The 20952-nt window shown below is 37.1% G+C and overlaps 1 protein-coding gene across 2 annotated transcripts in view; it reads left to right on the plus strand.

The window, feature by feature from the left end:
- HECW2 (HECT, C2 and WW domain containing E3 ubiquitin protein ligase 2) overlaps positions 1-20952 on the plus strand; it is a 224164-nt gene that overhangs the window by 144873 nt on the left and 58339 nt on the right. For both annotated transcript variants that reach the window (XM_045558979.1, XM_045558978.1), the window contains 3 exons: positions 6015-6149; positions 9503-9605; positions 10955-11051. In XM_045558979.1, coding sequence (XP_045414935.1) covers positions 6015-6149; positions 9503-9605; positions 10955-11051 — 335 coding nt within the window. The remainder of the gene's footprint in view (positions 1-6014; positions 6150-9502; positions 9606-10954; positions 11052-20952) is intronic.

The raw sequence follows: 20952 nt of genomic DNA on the forward strand, positions 1-20952 counted from the left end.
TTGCCCAAGTATGGAGATGGCCTTTGCCTTTTCTTTTTAAATGATTGTCTTCATGACCTGCATTGGATCTTTTAAAAATATTCATAAGTATTTTTAAATATTTTTACAGTATAAATGTATTTACTGTTATTAAATTTCATGGTAATGCCCTTCTACTCCACCTCATATGTATTGATTTGGATAAATCTATTCCCAGTCTTCCACAGTGATGTGCTGGCAAATGTTTAATGATCAGCTCTCCAGGTGAGATGGGGAGGAGGGCTGATTTGTAGTATTTGCCAATTTCCATAGTATAAATTCTCCCACCATGGCCAATTATGTGCTATCAGCATCATATCAACCAGCTCATGGAATTCCTGAAAATTTCACAATCAGCTCTCACGACCTGGTCCAGGCCATCTCTAGTATACCACGCTGGCTCCCCGCTTGCGTGTCTAACACCTAAATGCTGCCACTCCCAACACATAAAAATCACTCCCTTAGCTAACACTTTACATCTAAGGTATGTACTTGTATTGTACTTATCCACATCTACTAGCCAGCTGTTTCCATAACTCTAGCCCAAGTACCATGGATCCCTCTTTTCTTTCCTAGCAGCTGTAGAGCTGTAATCATAGCAGTTTAACAAAATAATCTTCATTAACCTTTTTTGTGACCGATATAGAGGTCATGACTGTCTTGGTCATGGGACTACTCGCTGCTTCAAAAGAACCAAGTTAGCATGACTATTTTTTACTTAGAATAAACTGTATCATTCAGCCCTTTTCATCTCTACTGTTTGTGACAAAGTCTGTCTTAAGAAACAATGTAGAGAAAGTAATAGCATGTTTATTCTTTTATAATTGGAGAAATATTGAGGGAAGGGGCCAGGAGCTGAGAAGAAATTTGTATTTTGGAAAGAAGAGAATGGGTGAGTAAATATAGTCTTTATACAAATTAAAGTAAATTATAATTAACCTTTTTTGAGCATTTCTAAGACTTTGTAGGGCTGAGAAATGAGAATTTAGAACAGATACAATATGCAGTGCTTCTGACTTGCCAATTATTATACTTTCATTGTTTCTATAGCTCTTTAGAGAAAAAAAGATAGAAGATTTGATATTCTGTCTTTCTGTAGCATAGTTACAAGTATTTTTTGTTTTATTTTGTTTAATATGTATTCCTGGTTTGGCAAAATATTAACTGGAAACAATTTCAAACTTCTTTAACTTAGATTTGTTGAGCCTGAGGTTGGTATTTCTTCACAAATACTGATGACTTTTTCTTTTCTTAAAATAATAGAAGTTAAAAAAAAAAAAGAAAGAAAGAAAGAATTGTGTAAAGAAAGAAATGTATTTTGTTTGGCCTCACTGAAATACCACTTGGCTCCAACCAGCCCATATTTCCTGACTCTGACTATGCCCTGAAGCAGTGAAAGGGTAGCAGTTCTTAAAATGAGATTTGAGTTTGTGTATTTGCATTCCTTTCAGTTTTTGAGTTGTTAGTCTTAGTTGGCCCAGCACTGTAAAGCTTGAGTGAATTTCCTTAGTGAAACTTAACAGTAGGGAATCAATATTGTTCAAAATTTGCTTTGCTAGTGGCTAAAATGAAAAGAATCTATTTTTTCATGCCATTGCTTTTTTCACATAGTCTGCGTTCTCAACATACTCTATCTAGACAATATTTATTAATATATGTTATATACTTTCATAAATAATTGCAGGCTGTTCAAAAATTGTGACATAAAAGTGACCTAATTTTAAAAAAAGTACTAGGTCAACTTCATTGCTGGCTTGAACTAGTTAGCATTTCCTGTGGGAAAGCGATCCACTTTCCTGACATAATTGATAATGTGTGTCACAAATAGAAATGACAAGCCTGGAATTTGTACTGTCCTCTCCTCTTCCTTTTAAAGTAGAATATACTTTTCACAATTCATCTGTGACCTGAGAAATCCCTTTTACATGGATAAAGCAAAGCTCTAAGGAAACCTGTCCAAGGTCACACAGTGGACCTGCAGCAGAGCCAAAATGCATGCCAAGGAATTGCTTCTTAGAAATGCTGTCTTCTGTTAGTGCTCTAGCTATGTGGCTTTGATGGGGGTCTTAATTGAGAACTTTTCCCCCCGAGTACTTGGCAGACTTAAAAAGCATGTGTAAACAATATACACATTCCATCTGACTCTGAAATGGAGCCCCTGTGGGATACAAATAGCACCTATTCCCCACCCGTGGCCATGCTTCCCACAGGTTAGCGATGAGCTTAGCAATGATAATTGTGCAGAGTATGTGGAGTGTGTTGCTGGGATCAGTAGCAGCCTTTTCAGTGTTGAAACAGTAGAGAGGCTAAGCACTGTGAGTGGCTGTTATTGTCAGCCTACTTCCATACATACTTAAATGCTTTTCTAAAATCAAGTATGATATGAGGTGTGAGGAGAGTGGGAAAAACATAAAAAGGAAAAGATAGTAGGCAGAAAGCAGAATGGAAAAAAAAGAAGAGATGTATGAAAAGAAGAGAGGTAGAGAAAGAGGTATTACTCATTGGGCTTTGGAGTCAGACTGAAATACGGGTTCAAATCTCAGCTCTAAAGTTCCCAACTGGGAATTGTCACTCAACTGTATTAAAGGGGAATGATAATGAGATATTGTTATTATCAAATAATGAACATCTTTATGTATAATGGTGGTTTCTGGCTTCAATTTTGGAGAGATCTCATTTCCTCTGCGGTTTGGAGAGTTCAGTGTTACCAGTTAGGATTTGGTTTGGCTGAATTGTGATGGAAAGCCTATACAAAGTTTAACCCACAAGATTGTCTTTTCTCACGTAAAGAAGTCCAGAGGTAGGCAGTCTAGGGTTTATCAGATGGTTCATCAAGTTGCAAGAGCCCCTGGCTCCTTACAACTTTTTGCTTAGCCATCCTTCATCTCCATGGCTCAGCATGGCTGCTGGAGCTCCAGCTATTACATCCTTGTTTCAGATAGCAGGATAGATGAAGACAGAAGGAGAGATCACCTGTCCCTTGCAAGGAGATTTCCCAGAGTGCCATGTTTTACATCTTATTGGCCAGAGCTGAGTCTTGGTCACACATATCTACAAGGAGCCTAGGAAGCACAGTTTTCACTGGTTCTCTATTTTTTTTTAGCCTTGTGGCCTTGTGTATGGGCTGTAGCAAGAAACATTGTGATCCTTAGGAAAATGTTTTAGAAAGGAAAATTATTATTAGCGACAATAATAGTAACTTACATTTGAGATGTCACAGGCACTGAGATGTCACAGGCACATGTATATGAACCATCTCATTTAGCCTTCCTTTAGTGTAGATGCCATTATTCTCATTTAAAAGAACAAAAACTGAAGCTTTAAAAGTTTTAAGCAGTTTGCTGGAGGTTTTATCACTAGTAAATGGCAGAGCTAGAGCTCAGAACCAGGCTTGTCTTTTTCTAGATCCCAAATATTTCATCATCATTTTGTCTCCTACTTCTCAAGTTTTAACCTGGTACTTTATTCATGTCTACAATGAGATTTTTAAAACCTTCTTTCCTGTGTGTAGTTTTATGGTCTTTAGCTTCCCTCCTTTTATCTAACACACAAACACACACACAAACTCCTCATTTATTTTTTCCTAATCTTTAAGTATTTCTGTACTTAAGTAAAAGACCATGATTTTTAATACTTGATTAGTTAATTATGAGTTGTCTCCTTGTATTTTGGTCAGGAATCTGCATATTAGAGTTTTTAGCAATTTGTTATTTACTGAGCACCCTCTCTCTCCCAGGCACAGCCCTAAAAGCTATTGGGGATAACAGAGTAAGAAAGAGTCCCTACCCTCAAGGCATTTGCAGTATAATTGTTTAGAGAATGGATTTTGGACAAGTCTCTTAATATCACATTAGGCTGTGATACTACATGCAGGTCACAATTGACCTAGATGTAGACACCCATTTGTCCTTATAATTACAAGTGCATCATTGTACCTCTAATGGCCACCCATCCCTTCAAAACATTCCTAAGAAATTAGGTAGAGTAAAATAGGCAATTCTATTTTAGTACTCTTTGTATTTTTCCCTTAATCAACAAGTTTTATATTATTTATATTAGTAATAAAAGCTTGTTAATCTTAATCAACATAAAGAGGATATGGGGTTATTTAAAAATAGATATTAACCATGTCCATTTGTAAAAATAATTTAATTCTTATTTTATGACATTTTGAATAGTAGCAGAAATGAATGGACAAGTGTATTAGAAGCCCCAGTGAAACGGGACCAGGTCTGGGTAGGTTTTATCACTGATGTACTTTTTATAAGATCTGAGAAGAAAGATGTTTCATCTGACAGGTTGTGGAAGAGAGAGCATTATCCAGGATTTGTGAGGCTGATGACAAAATCTCACACAAAACCTCCAGTTATTCCAGTCTTTGTACCTGGAAATTGAATATTAAGAGAAGGGACTGGGAAAGATTCCTGTTTTGTCCATTTTTCTGCTTTGTTTTCTAGTGCATCCATTGCTTAATTTTAAAGTTATTTCTTTATAAAGGTACAAAATTTTTTTCTATCTGGGACCTACCTATAAATTATTTTGGGTCATTTCCTGATTAGGTACATGCAGAAACATTTTGTTCCATAATGGGAAGATGATTTTTTTTTAATAGGCATAAATATACCATCTGCCTCTGGGATTTGCCTAGAGGTATTCATCCCTAGTCTTTAAAATAATTTGTTATCTGAGCTCCATCGGTTTGAAGAGTCATTTCTTTTTTGCTTAGGTTATTTGTCATACATCATGTGCCTGGACACTTGATTTATAGGTACTGATTCTCCTGGCTCTCCTAATAGTCTCTTTTATCTTTGATGACCTAATTTACTTTATCTGATCATGGACAACTTAAAATTTCTAGTTGTCCTTGAGATAATGGGTTTCATTATTACCTTAAGTGAATTTTATTTTGAAAACTTACATTTGGCCCCTAATGATAATGATAAGTAGCGCTTGTGTAGTTTTAGAATTAAACAAGCAAACAAAAAAAAAATGCTTTTCTACATTGTATTTGATCTTCACTGCAACACTGAGGTAAATGGTTTATGCTCATTCATGATTTCATGTCACCAGGGATTCTGCAGTAAACGTGATAGACATGGTTTCCATCCTCCTAATACGTTACAGGGGAGAAATGTTTATCATGAATGAGGGAGACCTGTTTTTATAAGAAATCTATAGCTTAGAGAACTTAAGTGACTTGCCCAAAGTTATAGTCAGTATGTGATGAGTTTGGATGGGTGTGTAATGGGTGACTAAACTGGAAAGACCAGTAGGAAGACTTCTAAAGAGTGATGAAAAACTGACCAAAGAGTTGGGATATTTTTTCTGTAGACAGTGAGTAGCCATTAGAGGCTTTGGATTGAAGTGGTGATGTAATCAAAGTTGTTAGAAAGAATATTCTTGTAGTAAGGGGCTAGTTAAATGAGTAAAGATGACAGAGATGTGGAACAACTGAGAAACTACTAGTCCTTATGTGCATAAGATTAAGCCCTGAAATATTAATAGTAGGGTGGTATTCAGGATGGGAGGGGACAAATAAAGGACACTACAGTGAGAAAATGGGAAGGACTTGGTGGCTGACTGCAAAGGAGAAGGAAAAGAGACAGAAAAGTCAATGATGTTTGAAGTTTCAGGGGATAAGACCTTTGTAATAACCATGTGTGACAATAAGAGCTTCAATAGCATCAGTTAAGAGAAGCCCAAATGTCCATTGTTATGGCTTCCTTCTCAGATCATATCTTTGATGACGATCTCTTTAGAGTACTTCTAAAACCAGGAGTAACATTCCTTCCTGCTTTCTTCATTCTGGATCTAATCTATTTTGGTCTGTCCTAAGAGGGCACAGAGAAGTTGCCCCCAAAGATTGGAAATTGTGAGAAGACGCAGCTAAGATCATGACCCGGCAGGGGATCTTGTCCTGACTGTGTATTGTTACAGGTCCACTAAGACACATAGGTGGCATGTATTGACAATTGATTCAGTGGATTGTGTCCTAGGCATTCTTTGTCGACCACAACTCCCGCACCACCACCTTCATCGACCCCCGGCTGCCTCTCCAGAGCAGCAGACCCACCAGCGCGCTGGTTCATCGGCAGCACCTGACGAGGCAACGCAGCCACAGCGCGGGTGAGGTGAGTCTCCTGTTTTAGGGACTGATGGTAGAAGCCACTAGGATGTGGTGGTTTGTGGAATCGGGTTGGGTTTGTATTATTTCTTTTCTTTTCTTTTTTTTCCCAAGTTTGATTTAGCTGTCATTTGGAGGCTGAAAAGCTTTGGAATGTTGACAGGGCTTCTCTGGAAATACAAACAGCCTAAATTGCAAATTTAAAAGGTAGGGCATATGAGGAAAGACTGAAGATATTAAAGATTTTTTTTTTTAACTCCGAGGAAAGTGGGAAGGGATTGACAATGTACTGTTTATAAAATACTTAAGAGAAGATCATAAGCCCTTTTGCACACCCAGCTATGGAGAAATGAATGTAACTTTTAGAGGGTGAAAATTTGGTTAAATATAGGGAAGAATTTCTTAATTGAGTTTTTCTGGATTACATTAAAATTTTTGTCCAAGGCTATGGAGTTGTGGAATCCTCCCTAGTATTCTTTAAAATTAAGATACAGCTGAGAGAGTTGGTTTATGCACTCTAAGTGCCTGGAGAAAATGGGCTGAACTAAGAATGTCTGAAAATTGCTGTGCTCTACTTGGCCAGTTTGCAGTGGCCCATGGTAACCACATGGGGGCCCTCTAATATCCTAGCCCCCAAAACAAATCTCTTGTTTCACTTCTTCCTTTAGCAGCTTAAATAAATAAAAGGAATGTTTTAGGTCAAGTTTTCTTCGCCTTAATATTGGTCTGTGGTTTGAGTGTATATCATCACTTGATGTACATTGTTTCCAAAAATTCCCTTAGACAAATAGAATTATTTCCTGCATGCCTTTTCTATGTCCATGTGCATATCATATTTTCAATATTATATTGTAGGTCAAATATTTTTGTAGCCTCTATTATAAGAAAAAAATTATGAATGCAATAAATAACTGGATTTGATTCATCAGAATTCCACTCTTGGAATTTCCCCTCATGATTTACGTGCTTGGTCTAATGTAGTGTGTGTTTGCTGGTCATAAGTGCAAATATAGAAGAATATACATGAGAAGCTCATATAAAAATGATATATAAATCTATTGCAGGATGAGGTATGCACGAAAATATTTATGTTTTATGAGTAGCTAATAAATCTTTAGCTTGCTGTCATGTAAACCACTGGTGGTGAACTGGATGATGCTAACAGCGTTCATCTTAAAAGCTAAACAGACCTTTGGACCTCATGTGTAATCTTTAGCATAATTAGGTCCCTATCTGACTATATCACATGGCTAGTGAACTTTAGCCATTTGTTTTATCCTGACTTCACAATATGAAGCTGACTGTTCAATCAGGTCACGACTATTTTCCTGGGAAAACATGCATGAGACTGATAGCTATACTTGCATTTTCCTTCAACTGTAGAACTTGAATTATTTTCATGTTCTGGTAGTAGCCTGTTGTGGGAGAGGAACCCTAAGGGGTACATTAAGACCTCTCCTCCTGTTGATGGAAACTGATCAGTGGAGGAGAGAGAACTCCACATAGACTCAGCACTGAGCCACAGCGTTGTGAAACCCCCGAGGGGAATGTCCTTTCGGACCCATCTGCGGAAGCATGCATATCCTGAAGCGCCACCCATCAGATGGATTGCCCACTGCCTGAGGGTCTGGCTTCAAGGGAGTGAGGTCTCATGGAGAAGACCTTTGACTTCCCTGGGAAATGGTGATATGTGGCGACATACTGACAGGAGGGACAGTATATTTTGGTGTGTTGAAATGATTATAAGTTGTCTGGCAAACAATGTGTAGTTAATGATTGAATCTCCCCAGAAAGTGGCTGACTTCATTCCTCTAAGCCAATAACTCGAGAAATAGGGTGAGACTTACATGGGTCTTTCCAGCCCCCATCTTATACTCATTCAGCAAATATTCCAGCCAGTAGAAGTATTGGTATCTCATCCATCAAACAAATTAGCATTTACCAAACACCTACTCTCATGTAGATACATAGTGCTTGGTGTGAGGGATACAAACAAGTAACACATTTCCTGTGTTCTTAATAAGAAGAGAAAATGTGGAGCCATATAACAAATGATTAAAAATGAGTGAAAAATGTTTTATAAACAGTTTTTGGAGTAGTTGGAAAAGTATACTTTAGTAACTTTTTTAGATAATCATGACTTTTTTTTTTTTCTTTCTTTCCAGCCTTATTGAGGTATAACTGACAAATGATATGAAGTGTTCACAGTGGCAACTGCTTTAGAAATATACACCACTCTGAGCTATGGGGGCTCAGAGGAGGTTGCATTTAACTCCAGCTTGAGGGGAAGGGAAGGCTTTGTGGAGGAGGGGTTATTTGAATGACACTTTGAAGAATGAGTGAGCTGCATTCTTGAAGGACACGCAAGCAGTGGAGGGTGGGGAGGATATTTGTAGCATTAGAGTCTTTAGAAAAATCCTTAGCAAACACCTAACTGATGCAATATGATAAAATGGCTGTAAGTGGGAGTAGAAGCTCTATTTTAAAAGTACCAGTGTATAAATCCAGTACAGTCTGTTATTTTGCCTTTTGTTTTCTCATTCTTTTATGCTTCTCTTCTACTCCTACTATTGTTTTAAAAGATTTCTGTAATATGGGGGGAAATGCTAAAACAGAAGCTAAAGCAATGTTAAGTTTTCCAGTGAGAATATTAATGGGCATTTTTGGTTATCTACCTGTGTGTATGAGTTTCTAAATCTATACTAGGTACAATAAATAATTCAGTTTAGGGCAACCCTATTTAGCTCCTCCACACCTGCTCCTATTAGCTCCGTGGTGTGGGAGGCTCAAACCAGAAAGAGCTGTTGTGCTGGATGCTCTAATAGGCATGTAAAATTGCTCCTAAGGAGGTAACACGTTGACTTGGAACCCCACACAAAGATTGCTGCTCTTCAGCCCCTCCTCTGCTGAGCCAGGGAATTCCCGGGCCTGCGTTGGCCAAAGAAGGAATATCCTGACACCGCCTCAATACATCTTGTAGCACTCAGTTCCTCCTATTGATTGTATTGTCGCAGACTGTGTTCTGTCAGTGTAGAAGTTATTTCTGAGCAAGAGGTCTGGTGTTTAGCTGCTAAAGTCTTAATAACTATAAGCATATTGAACTACTTCTGTGCCACTTGGTAAATACTCACTGCCCCAACCCCCATTAGGGATGTGGATGCCTCAACCCTTCACCCGTCCAGCCACTGAAGCAAGGTTTTTGAGAATGGAGAACCCTGCTTCAGCTCCAGAGCTATTATCTGTTCTGTTCAGGTGGTACTTCACCATGCTCATGAAGTATTTGGAACAACTTGGTTGGAAATGCTGATAGAGAAAACTCAGGTTCTTGGTGCAGAACATAAATGATGCTTATGTTTGCAGGTAGGAGAGGATTCTCGACATGCAGGACCACCAGTTCTTCCCAGGCCATCCAGCACGTTCAATACAGTCAGTAGGCCACAGTACCAGGACATGGTTCCAGTGGGTATGTCATCCCTTTCCAAATATTTTTATCTGTGCTTTCATGCTATGGTGTATACTATGCATACTGTGCTGATACTTCCCTGTTGTCAGCCTGCTATTTGTTACCCTGTGTTGAGAAGTTGTTGCATTATCCTTATGAAATTTATAACATCTTAGAGACTTGAGTCTCAAAGGGCTTCTGTCTTATAAACTTCTAGAGGATGAGATTTTTCTAATACTACTCTACCTTTCCTGAATAAAGGTATCATATTATTCAAGTTAAGGGAAAATAATTTCTTAAGGCAATATATTATTCAATATTATCAGTTAAGCATTTGGACAAATATATACTTAGTATATATTTAAGGCTTGAAACAGAATTTAAATGGTGCATGAATCTGTAGTAGCCTCACAAAATAAACAAGCAATGACAGCACATTCTTAAGGTTTTTTTGTGACAAATAGAAGACAGCTAGAGCCTCCAAAATAGCAAAATAAAAGTAAATGAATATGGGCATATAGGCCTAAAAAAACAACTCGAATTGTTATTAAAATGATGAGATTGAAGTAGAGCAGTGGAGCCAGACAGGTGGGAGGCCATACAGGCTCCCTGCTCCATCTTCAGTTAACAGTAGCTCTCCATTTATCTGTTTTTGCTTTAAAATTTTTTTCTTAAAAAAAAGAAAACCTTTATCATGAAATGCAATGTAGACTAAATAAGTTTGACAACCACTGGATAAGAAGAAATCTAGGGTCAAAGTCTAACAGTCTACTTAACATGTTTTATACATAGGTGACAATGATGATTGTGTTGTAGCTGTTGGTATAGTTGGTTTGGTAAAGAGCTATTTGTGGCTTCATGACATTTATTTCCACATAGAGTTTGAGAATGGTTTGTTCCCTGCATTTTGGTCATAGCCGTTGATGACAACTGTTGCATTTTGTCAACTCTTGTTCTGCCTCGTTCTGCCTCTTTACCTCATAGGCTGACTGATATTTAATCAGAAGGTGGTTTTCTGTTTATGACTGTTGTAATTTCTGTGAGGTTGATTTTGGTAAGCTTAAAACTATCAAGATCTAGAACCTTGTTGGTGATCTCATTTTGCCATTTGGTAATAAATATGGCATATCAAATCAGTTTAATAAGAATGGTTAAGTAAGCCACACCTGACAGATCTAAGTGCAATCACCATATAGCAGGTTAGACACAAATTGGAATGTAATCATCTGTAGTGGTAGTAACAGTGCATGTCTAAACTAGGACTTTAAGTATAAGGTATATTAACCAGAAAAACAAATTTTAAAAAGTTTAGATTTCTATGCACAAAAATAATAACAGATTTTCAAAAAATTATCTTCTGATTTTTTCAGCTTACAATGACAAGATTGTTGCATTTCTGCGTCAACCCAATATCTTTGAAATTCTACAGGAGCGTCAACCTGATCTTACCAGGAATCACTCACTCAGGTAACCATAATATTGGTATTTGGTTCAAGTTGTATAAGCCCAACCAGTAAATCTTAGTAACACTGATAATTGTCTTGAAAATTCTTTCTTTCTGGCATTCTTTATAAAGACATCTTGTGCACAAATAGTTTATGTCATCAACGACAGGTCATTGTAGTCCTGGCTTTTCTTTATTAAATATGAGTTGAATAAGATCAACCAAACAACCTAAAACCTTCTTTAAATAAGAAATATGTAAAAAGAAACAAAATTTTAAGCCAAGAGTGCATCCTAGATGTGCAAATTATAATGAAAATAATATTAATAAGACATTAACTTTGTGAGTGTAGCTTGAGTAAACAAAAGTAACAGAGTTTATTGGATTGAGATTTGTACAATCCTAGACTTGATATTCACATTTTTCCATAATAAAAACAGAGTGGAACCTGAGTAGGGAATCCGATCCTCTCTACAGTCTAGCATTCCCCTGCATGAACCCTCTCTTCTAAACAACTCTTCAATGCGTCATGCTTCAAGCCCAGTTTTACTTTCCTGAATACATGCTGTTCCTCTTCCCTGGCAAGCTTTTCTCTTCTCAGTTTGACAAGAAAGATTTTTCCTTTAAAACCCAGTGCAAGCTCCCCCTCGTTGAAATCTTTGAACTCCACTGTGGATTCTCACTCTCACGATCTAGCCTACTAGTTCCTGATCTCACTGTGCTAGGCATCAGCGGGGCTGGAAAAAGGAGAGTTTCTGCTGAAAATCTTACTTAACCCAAAGCCCAGTTCGTCTGTATGTCACCTTTACTGGTAGAAGTATATTTGCACAATGGTACCATCCTGGCCCACAGCAGTGACACTCAAATACTGATCCACTTTATTATGCCAAACTGTTTTCATCAGGATCACCTGGGGAACTTTATAAAATACAAAATGCCAAATCTCACCTCCTCCAACTTCTTTCCCTTCTCAATTTAGACTCCCTATCCACCCACACCCTTCCCAGAAATTTAATTCAAGAGATCTGGGGTAATGCTCATGGATTGGAAGAATCAACATTGTTAAAATGTCTATACTACCCAAAGTGATCTACAGATTCAATGCAATCCCTATTAAATTACCAACATCATTTTTCACAGATATAGAAAAAATAATTTTACGCTTTGTATGGAACCAGAGAAGACCCTGTTTAGCAAAAGCAATTTTAGGCAATAAGAGCAAAATGGGAGGTATTAATTTACCAGACTTCACACTATACTACAAGGCTGTGGTTATTAAATCAGCTTGGTATTGGCACAAGAACAGAGACATAGACCAGTGGAACAGAACTGAGAATCCAGATATAAAACCATCCTCATATAGCTATCTAATCTTTGACAAAACAGACAAAAACATACACTGGGGAAAAGATTCCTTATTCAATAAATGGTGCTGGAAAAACTGGATAGCCACATGTAGAAGACTGAAACAAGACCCGCACTTTGCACCTCTTACAAAAATCAAATCACGGTGGATAACAGACTTAAACCTAAGGTGTGAAACTATTAGAATTCTAGAAAAAAATGTGGGAAAAACTCTTATAGACATTGGCCTAGGCAAAGAATTTATGAAGAAGACCCCAAAGGCAATCACAGCAACAACAAAAATAAATAAATGGGACCTGATTAAATTAAAAAGTTCCTGCATAGCCAAAGAAACTGTCACGAGAGCAAACAGACAACCTACAGAATGGGAAAAAATTTTTGTGTGCTACACATCCAATAAAGGACTGATAACTAGAATCTATTTAGAACTCAGGAAAATCAGCAAGAAAAAAATCAAGCAACCCTATCAAAAAGTGGGCAAAGGACATGAACAAAAATTTTTCAAAAGAAGACAGAAGTATGGCCAACAAACATATGAAAAAATACTCAACATCCCTAATCATCAGGGAAATGCAAATCAGAACCACAATGAGATATCACTTATCTCCAGTGAGAATGGCCTTTATCAAAAAGTCCCAAAACAATAAATGTTGGTGTGGCTACAGAGAGATGGGAACACTCATACACTGCTGGTGGGACTGCAAACTAGTGCAACCTCTGTGGAAAGCAATATGGAGATACCTTAAACAGATACAAGTAGACCTATCATTTGCTCCAGCAATCCCATTATTGGGCATCTACCCAAAAGAACAAAAGACATTCTATAAAAAAGACACCTGCACTCGAATGTTTATAGCAGCACAATTCGCAGTTGCAAAGATGTGGAAACAACCCAAGTGCCCATCAGTACATGAGTGGATTAATAAAATGTGGTATATGTATACCATGGAGTACTACTCAGCTATAAGAAACAATGGCGATATAGCACCTCTTGTATTTTCCTGGATAGAGCTGGAACCCATTCTACTAAGTGAAGTATCCCAAGAATGGAAAAATAAGCACCACATGTACTCACCATCAAATTGGTTTCGCTGATCATCACCTAAGAGCACATTTAGGAATAACATTAATCAGGTGTTGGGCAGATGTGGGGTAGGGAGGGGATGGATGTATACATACATATTGAGTGTGATGCACACTGTCTAGGATATGGACATGCTTGAAGCTCTGATTGGGGGGGAGGGGACAAGGGCAATATACATAACCTAAACTTTTGTACCCCCATAATATGCTGAAATAAAAAAAATTTTTAAAAAAGAGATATCTGGGGTAGACTCCAACCTTTAGTTTTTAAAAACCTCTCCATATGATTCTGATGGCATGGCCAGGTGTAATAACCTCTGGCCTAGACACTAATGTGATGATTAATTATATAATCAAATTGTCCTTTGTACTTTTGTAACTATTTGACTTTTGTGCTATAATTTGACTTTTCAAGTCCTTATGCTTTATTTTCCAATTATTTTATAAGATCCTTGCAAATAGGGATCTTATCCAACTCATCATTATTTTTCCTTACTGCTCAAATATCTAGAATAGCACTTTGCATATAGCAAATGTAAATGCACCTATATATTAATACATATAGTTGATGATTTGAAAACAAATTACCAAATATTCTTATGATATTCTCAATGTCATGTCTTTAAAGTTTTCATTACCTTCTAAAGTTTTTAAAGGCTAAAGGTATACAAAATTTCAAGTATGACACTACAAACATTGCTTGTACAGAAATCCTGGTTTCACATGGTTAACATCTAACTCAAGTGTTAGTGCTTTCCCCAACATAAGCATTCTGTTCTCAATCACACAAAAATTATAAAAATTATACAAGTGAGTATTTTGTATGTTTGTTTATTATGGCATCCACTCAGTAATCCATGGTCCCCTAGGGAATCTTATGTAAGAAGTTTTAGTTAATAAAATTGCAGAATGAACTCCTCAGTGGTCTAATTAGAGATTTTGGAGATTCTAGACCTCAAAGCAAGACAGACAAACAGGCAAACAAAATAAATTCCTATTCTTTTGCTAATCACAAAGTAAGGAGAACTCTATTTTCTCTCTCTTCAGCCACTTACAGCCATCTCACTCACACACACACACATACACATATACTTATAGTCAATGTCTGTTCCTCCTAATGTACCCCATCCCCCACAAAAAAGAACAAGAAAGAGGAAACTCAAGAATTTTTTTTACTTTTTCTCTGCACTCCACATTATTACTTAAAGCAATTAATATATCTTTAAATCTCTACCATTAGATGATTTAATCTACATGAACAGGGCATCTATCATTATTTTTTAATGACTTGACAAAACCTTAACAGATCCTAACAGAGGGAAAAGCTGCAGGCCCCAGTTGGTAGCTTCTAGTTTTGTTTTTGTTTTCTTTCTGCTTTTTAGTCTTAAAATTCTCTAATCTAAAGACTGTTGAAGATTTCTGGTTTTTAGTGACAGTGTCCTCAGTTAAGTGCAATCTTCTAACATAGATCTCATGTGGTAATCTATCATTAAGAAATTATTTGATAGGCTTTGAAATATATTTCCATCTATTTACACTTTTTAAAAACTCTTTACAGAATTTGACCATGGGAAGCAGATGCAGTTATGGCAAGTAGAAAAAAGCAGGACCTTAAATCAATAAGATAATGCCATTTCTCTTACGCAGAGTATGTGTCATACTGTACTTTCATTTTTTTAAAACTTTTTGGTAGTTAAGCATTTTGCTTATCATAACATTATAAAGGGGAAGTTTGTATATCTAAGAGAACATTCTGTTTCATTTAGTTAAAAACTGCATTGTAAAGAGCATTCCCACAAACACAGGGACGGTGAAGCAGCTGAGGTTCTTTAATCTCTTATTTCAGTGGTATTTTTGGTAACAGATTTATGCATGATACAGAGCCGCTGGGTAATCTATGTGCCAAAGGTAACCGTGGGCCTTATATTCATACCTGGAGCAAGAGTTCCCAGTACCAACATAGCTCCATGTGTGTTCTTCTTCATCCATGGCACAGCCATGATGAAGAAGAAATATTCCTTCTTATTTTTCCCTCACTATAATGAGGAAATAAGTGGTAGCCCTTGGAAGATTCAAGCAGATACACCTCTTTACTTTGTGCTTCTCCTGTTTTGCTTGTGATTCCTCATAAGCCAGAGGATAGCAAGCAGTTTATTTAGTTTGTGTCCATATACAGCTTTCTCTTTTTTGGGACTCCACTTGTGTATCTTTTCCTATAGAACGGCTGCGGTTGTCTGTGCAATGGCATGTGGCTTTCACTTTCAACTGCTGCATTTAAATCGCTGCTCCCTATAACTTCATCTGTCATGTGAATTTGAATGGTACCAAGTTGTTGCCCTCTTTTTTATTTTGTTTTTAATCTCAAAAGAGATTTATTTCCCTGGTTGGAAAAATCCAAATCTGTCAAATGGGTACTGTCCCCATTGGATTATTTTATCCCATTACTGGTTCTCATTGAAAGATGGTGATCATACTAAGATGCTTGTATGTAGTGACATTAAAATAAAAGCTGAAATAAAATATTCTAATATTTGATTCAAATATAAATATACTTATTAAAAACAACCCGTTAAGAATATTTTATAGATGAATATAACACATATAAATTCAATGAAATTTTTAGTATTGGTGTTTGTACAACATGTATGATGAGAAAGGCTGTAAACCTGAGTTAAGAGTTGAGAATTTCCCCACTTACGTGGTTATCACGTCCAGCCAGTTAATCTGTTCCTGACTAGCCCAGCTTTCCCCACACATCAGCAGTTATCACTTTGGGCACCAGGCTGATATCTTCTTAGGTGCTTCTCATATCAATTCCCTGGCCATGAGGACATGATCTGTGATGCTTTTTTCATTCTGGGTAAATCAGACCATTCCATGTTTTCCACATTTAACAGTAATTACTATTGTTATTAGTAAATCAATAACTTGGAAGTCAAGAAATTGTGGGCCACAAAAGGCAAGTCAATATGTGTCTCAGGATTCACGAGACCAGAAGCAAATGCAGACTTGGATCTTCTGTTTCTTTCCATCATCCTATTTTAAGAGCCCTGGAGTTTTGTTATACTTTAATTTTACTTTTAATTCTTTTATTTTAAAAATAATTGCCCATTTTTAAATTATCAAACAATACAGGATTTTATGAAATAAAAAGTTAAAGTGTCAAAAGTTGGCTTACATAAAACAAACCCCAGAGTTCAAAATTTCTAACCTATTTGTTATCCAACTTTGTGGCAAATGAATTTTCCTACATTTAATATTAGACTGGAAATGTTAATCTCAGTTAACATCTGAATTACTTGGTCAAAATAGCATGAATTTGCTTCTGCTAATCCTCGTGTGTTTTCCTGTTAAGACTTGCCTAGCTCTCTCCCTTAGTCCTCTTCTAATTTGTTTACTGCTCACTCAGATGTCTGGACCAACATGGCAAGCTTCTGACCTTTGCTGTACCAAATTAATAACAGAAAATTTAGACTGGGACTATTATTTTCCTGTGGACCATGTACATAGGGATAATAACTGAATCCTTTAAGACACTTGATTACAATAATTTATCAACACCACAGTAACGGTCAGTGGGAAGTCCTAAAATAGAAGGCTCTGTCTCTCACTGGGAGGTCAGCAGTAATAGCTCTTAGAAAATAGTTGAGTACAGATCTTAAGAGTTCAGGTTTGGGTCAGAGAGACCTAGGTTTGAATTCTGGCTCTGCAGTTTACTCACCAGGTGACTGAATGAGACATCTAACAACCTCCAAGTTGTTATCCTCATCTGTAAAATGGGGATAGGAATTTCTAACTTGCAGAGTCCTTTTGAAGATTAAATGAGATTATGTAAAGCACTTGGTACTGTGTAAGCAAAATGAGCATACAATAAACTTAAGTTAATTTTGTATTAGTAGTCTGCCCTTTACTCCTTTATTGTATCACGATGACTCAGTTTAAAGTAATTTGCTCCTAAACTTGCTGTAATTCTGTAAATCATTGTCCCTGAGATTGATACTCATATAAATGGAACCATGTGATTCTGTGGATATAATTAAAATGCAACTAGTGTCCTTTGATTCCATGATTTAAGTTCTGTGTAAAGGGCTTTTTAGTGTTATTCTCACACTGTTTCCACAGGGAACTTTACTCTAAAATCTTTTACACATAGGCAAGGAAGTCAGCCTTGACTATTCTATGGCTAGACAGAGGACTGAGCCTTCTGGCCCAAGGTTCAGCAGAAATTACTGAGGGCCAAAATAGCAGGCCAATGTCATTGAGATACCATTTCAGAAGCCATCCAAAGGTACATTAAAAGATCTTCCCAAGAAGCTAATTATCCTGTTGGTCTAATGAGAGTTTTCGATTTTGTTCTTTAGAACAGAAGGGAACACAGATTCTTAGAACCTGTCAACTATTCTATGACTTCTGCAAAAGAAATAATTGTTCCTCATTTTATTTGAGTAGATGTGCTAATTTATAGATTTATATAGGTTTTTGACATATTCATCATGTATGTGTCTAATTTTCACATTTTCCATTCATGGAATCTCATAACTATTAACTTTAAAACAACTGAACAAACACCGAAAGTTAAAAAGGCCCAGGCCGGGCATGGTGGCTCATGCCTGTAATCCTAGCACTCTGGGAGGCCGAGGTGGGAGGATCGCTTGAGGTCGGGAGTTTGAGACCAGCCTGAGCAAGAGCGAGACTCCCATCTCTACTAAAAATAGAAAGAAATTAGCTGGACAACTAAAATATATATAGAAAAATTTAGCCGGGCATGGTGGCACGTGTCTGTAGTCCCAGCTACTCAGGAGGCTGAGGCAGGAGGATTGCTTGAGCCCAGGAGTTTGAGGTTGCTGTGAGCTGGGCTGACGCCACAGCACTCTAGCCCAGGCAACAGAGCGAGACTCTGTCTCAAAAAAAAAAAAAAAAAGGCCCAAAGCAAGAGCTCTAATAGCCAAAATTAGTTGAGATTCTTTTTAAAGTATCAAATCCATGTATTTGTTAAAGTGTTTTGCCATAAATGTAGTTCCCTACTATAACTTTGAAAGATTCCCCAACTTATAAATATATTCATCCCCGTTTAGCAAAAGCAATTTTAAGCAACAAAAACAAAATGGGAGGTATTAATTTACCAGACTTCAAACTATACTACAAAGCTGTGATTATTAAAACTGCTTGGTATTGGCACAAGTGCAGGGACACAGACCAATGGAACAGAACAGAAAATCCAAACATAAAACCATCCTCATGTAGCCATCTAATCTTTGGCAAAGCAGGCAAAAACATACTTTGGGGAAAAGAATCCTTATTTAATAAATGGTGCTGGGAAAACTGGATAGCCACATGTAGAAGACTAAAACAGGACCCACAGCTTTCACCTCTCACAAAAATCAAATCAAGGTGGCTAACAGACCTAAACCTTAGGGGAGAAACTATTAGAATTCTAGAAGAAAATGTAGGAAAGACTCTTACAGACATTGGTCTAGGCAAAGAATTTATGAAGAAAACCCCTAAGGCAATCACAGCAACAACAAAAATAAACGAATGGGACCTGATTAAGTTAAAAAGCTTCTGCACAGCCAAAGAAACAGTTGCGAAAATAAACAGACAGCCTACAGAATGGGAAAAAATTTTCGCATGCTACACATCAGATAAAGATCTGATAACAAGAATCTATTTAGAACTCAGGAAAATCAGCAAGAAAAAATCAAACAACCCTATCAAAAAATGGGCAAAGGACATGAATAGAAATTTTTCAAAAGAAGATATAAGAATGGCCAACAAATATATGAAAAAATGCTCAATGTCCCTAATCATCAGGGAAATGCAAATCAAAACCACAATGAGATATCACTTAACACCAGTGAGAATGGCATGTATCAAAAAGTCCCAAAACAACACATATTGGCGTGGATGCGGAGAGACAGGAACACTCATACACTGCTGGTGGGACTGCAAACTAGTGCAACCCCTGTGGAAAACATTATGGAGATACCTTAAACAAATTCAGATAGACCTACCATTCAATCCAGCAATCCCATTATTGGGCATCTACCCAGAAGAACAAAAGTCATTCTACAACAAAGACACCTGTACCCGAATGTTTATAGCAGCACAATTCATAATTGCAAAGATGTGGAAACAACCCAAATGCCCATCAATCCACGAATGGATTAGTAAACTTTGGTATATGTATACCATGGAGTATTACTCAGCTATAAGAAATAACGGTGATCCGACATCTCTTTGGTTCTCCTGGAGAAAGTTGGAACCCATTATATTAAGTGATGTATCCAAAGAATGGATAAACAAGCATCACATGTACTCACCAGAAAATTGGTTTCCCTGACCATCACCTAAATACACATTGGAGAAGGGTACCAATTAGATATCAGATTGAGATGGGGGGTGGGGGGAGGGGATGGGTGTATGTCTACACGATGAGTGCGTTGCGCACCGTCTGGGGAATGGTCATGCTTGAGGGTGCAGACTCGGGGAGGTGGGGGGTGGGGGGAGGGGATGGAGGTATGACTGCATGGTGAGTGCCAGGTGAACTGTCTGGTGAATGGACACGCTTGAGGCTCTGACTCGGGGGGATGGCAGGACATGGACATTGTATATAACCTGAACTTATGTACCCCCATGATGAGCTGAAATAAAAAAAAAATATATATATATATTCATCCATTGGATATTTCTCCAAAATATTGTGTTTTCTTGCTAATAAATGGTTCAATCATGGTTTTCAAAACCATTTTATCATGCAAGGAATAACCATGTTTTAGGTATATGTGTTTCACTGTTGATTTTTGCTGTATTCTGTTCCATTTATCAAGAAGACAGTTCAGTAAAATATCATCCCTCATCAGTAGCTCGTTAGATATGGACTCTCTGTGGACCAAAGCAAAATATCAGTATTGAATCCAGTCCCAATGCCTTCCCCAAACCCAAAAGAATAATAAATCCATCCCTAAAATCATAAAGAGCAATGAATTATTTATGATAGCACAAAATGGTTTTTAATGAAATTTTATTTTTAACATGTATTTAAACAAACTGCCTAGTTATTAGTGAAACAGAAGCATTTCTTACAAAGCAAACAAAAATAAGCGTCCCTTCTGTGTTAATAATATGTTGTTGACAAGTTGATTTAGAACAACTTGCCAGCAACAGTAGCAGAAAAAGGAGTGGGTCACCAGAAATCTAGTTTGGCTCTCTTTTCAATAGATCATACTGTCTGTTGAAAAAGGAATAAATAATTATGGGGCCTATCTAATAATATACTCAATATTTTAAAATTATTGAGTGCTTACCATATAGCAGACTCCAGGCTGAGCATTTCATTTACGTTCTATAATTATACTTATTTTAAGAAGAAGAAACAAGAAAAGAGAGTTCGCTAGGTCTCTAAGTTCTTACCATGGAGATAATTTATATCCATTTATGGCAAATTTTGCCCCTAATCATGTTGCTAATTCATTTCAC

This window comes from Lemur catta, chromosome 8 (genome assembly GCF_020740605.2).
Source record: "Lemur catta isolate mLemCat1 chromosome 8, mLemCat1.pri, whole genome shotgun sequence".
Taxonomy (NCBI): domain Eukaryota; kingdom Metazoa; phylum Chordata; class Mammalia; order Primates; family Lemuridae; genus Lemur; species Lemur catta.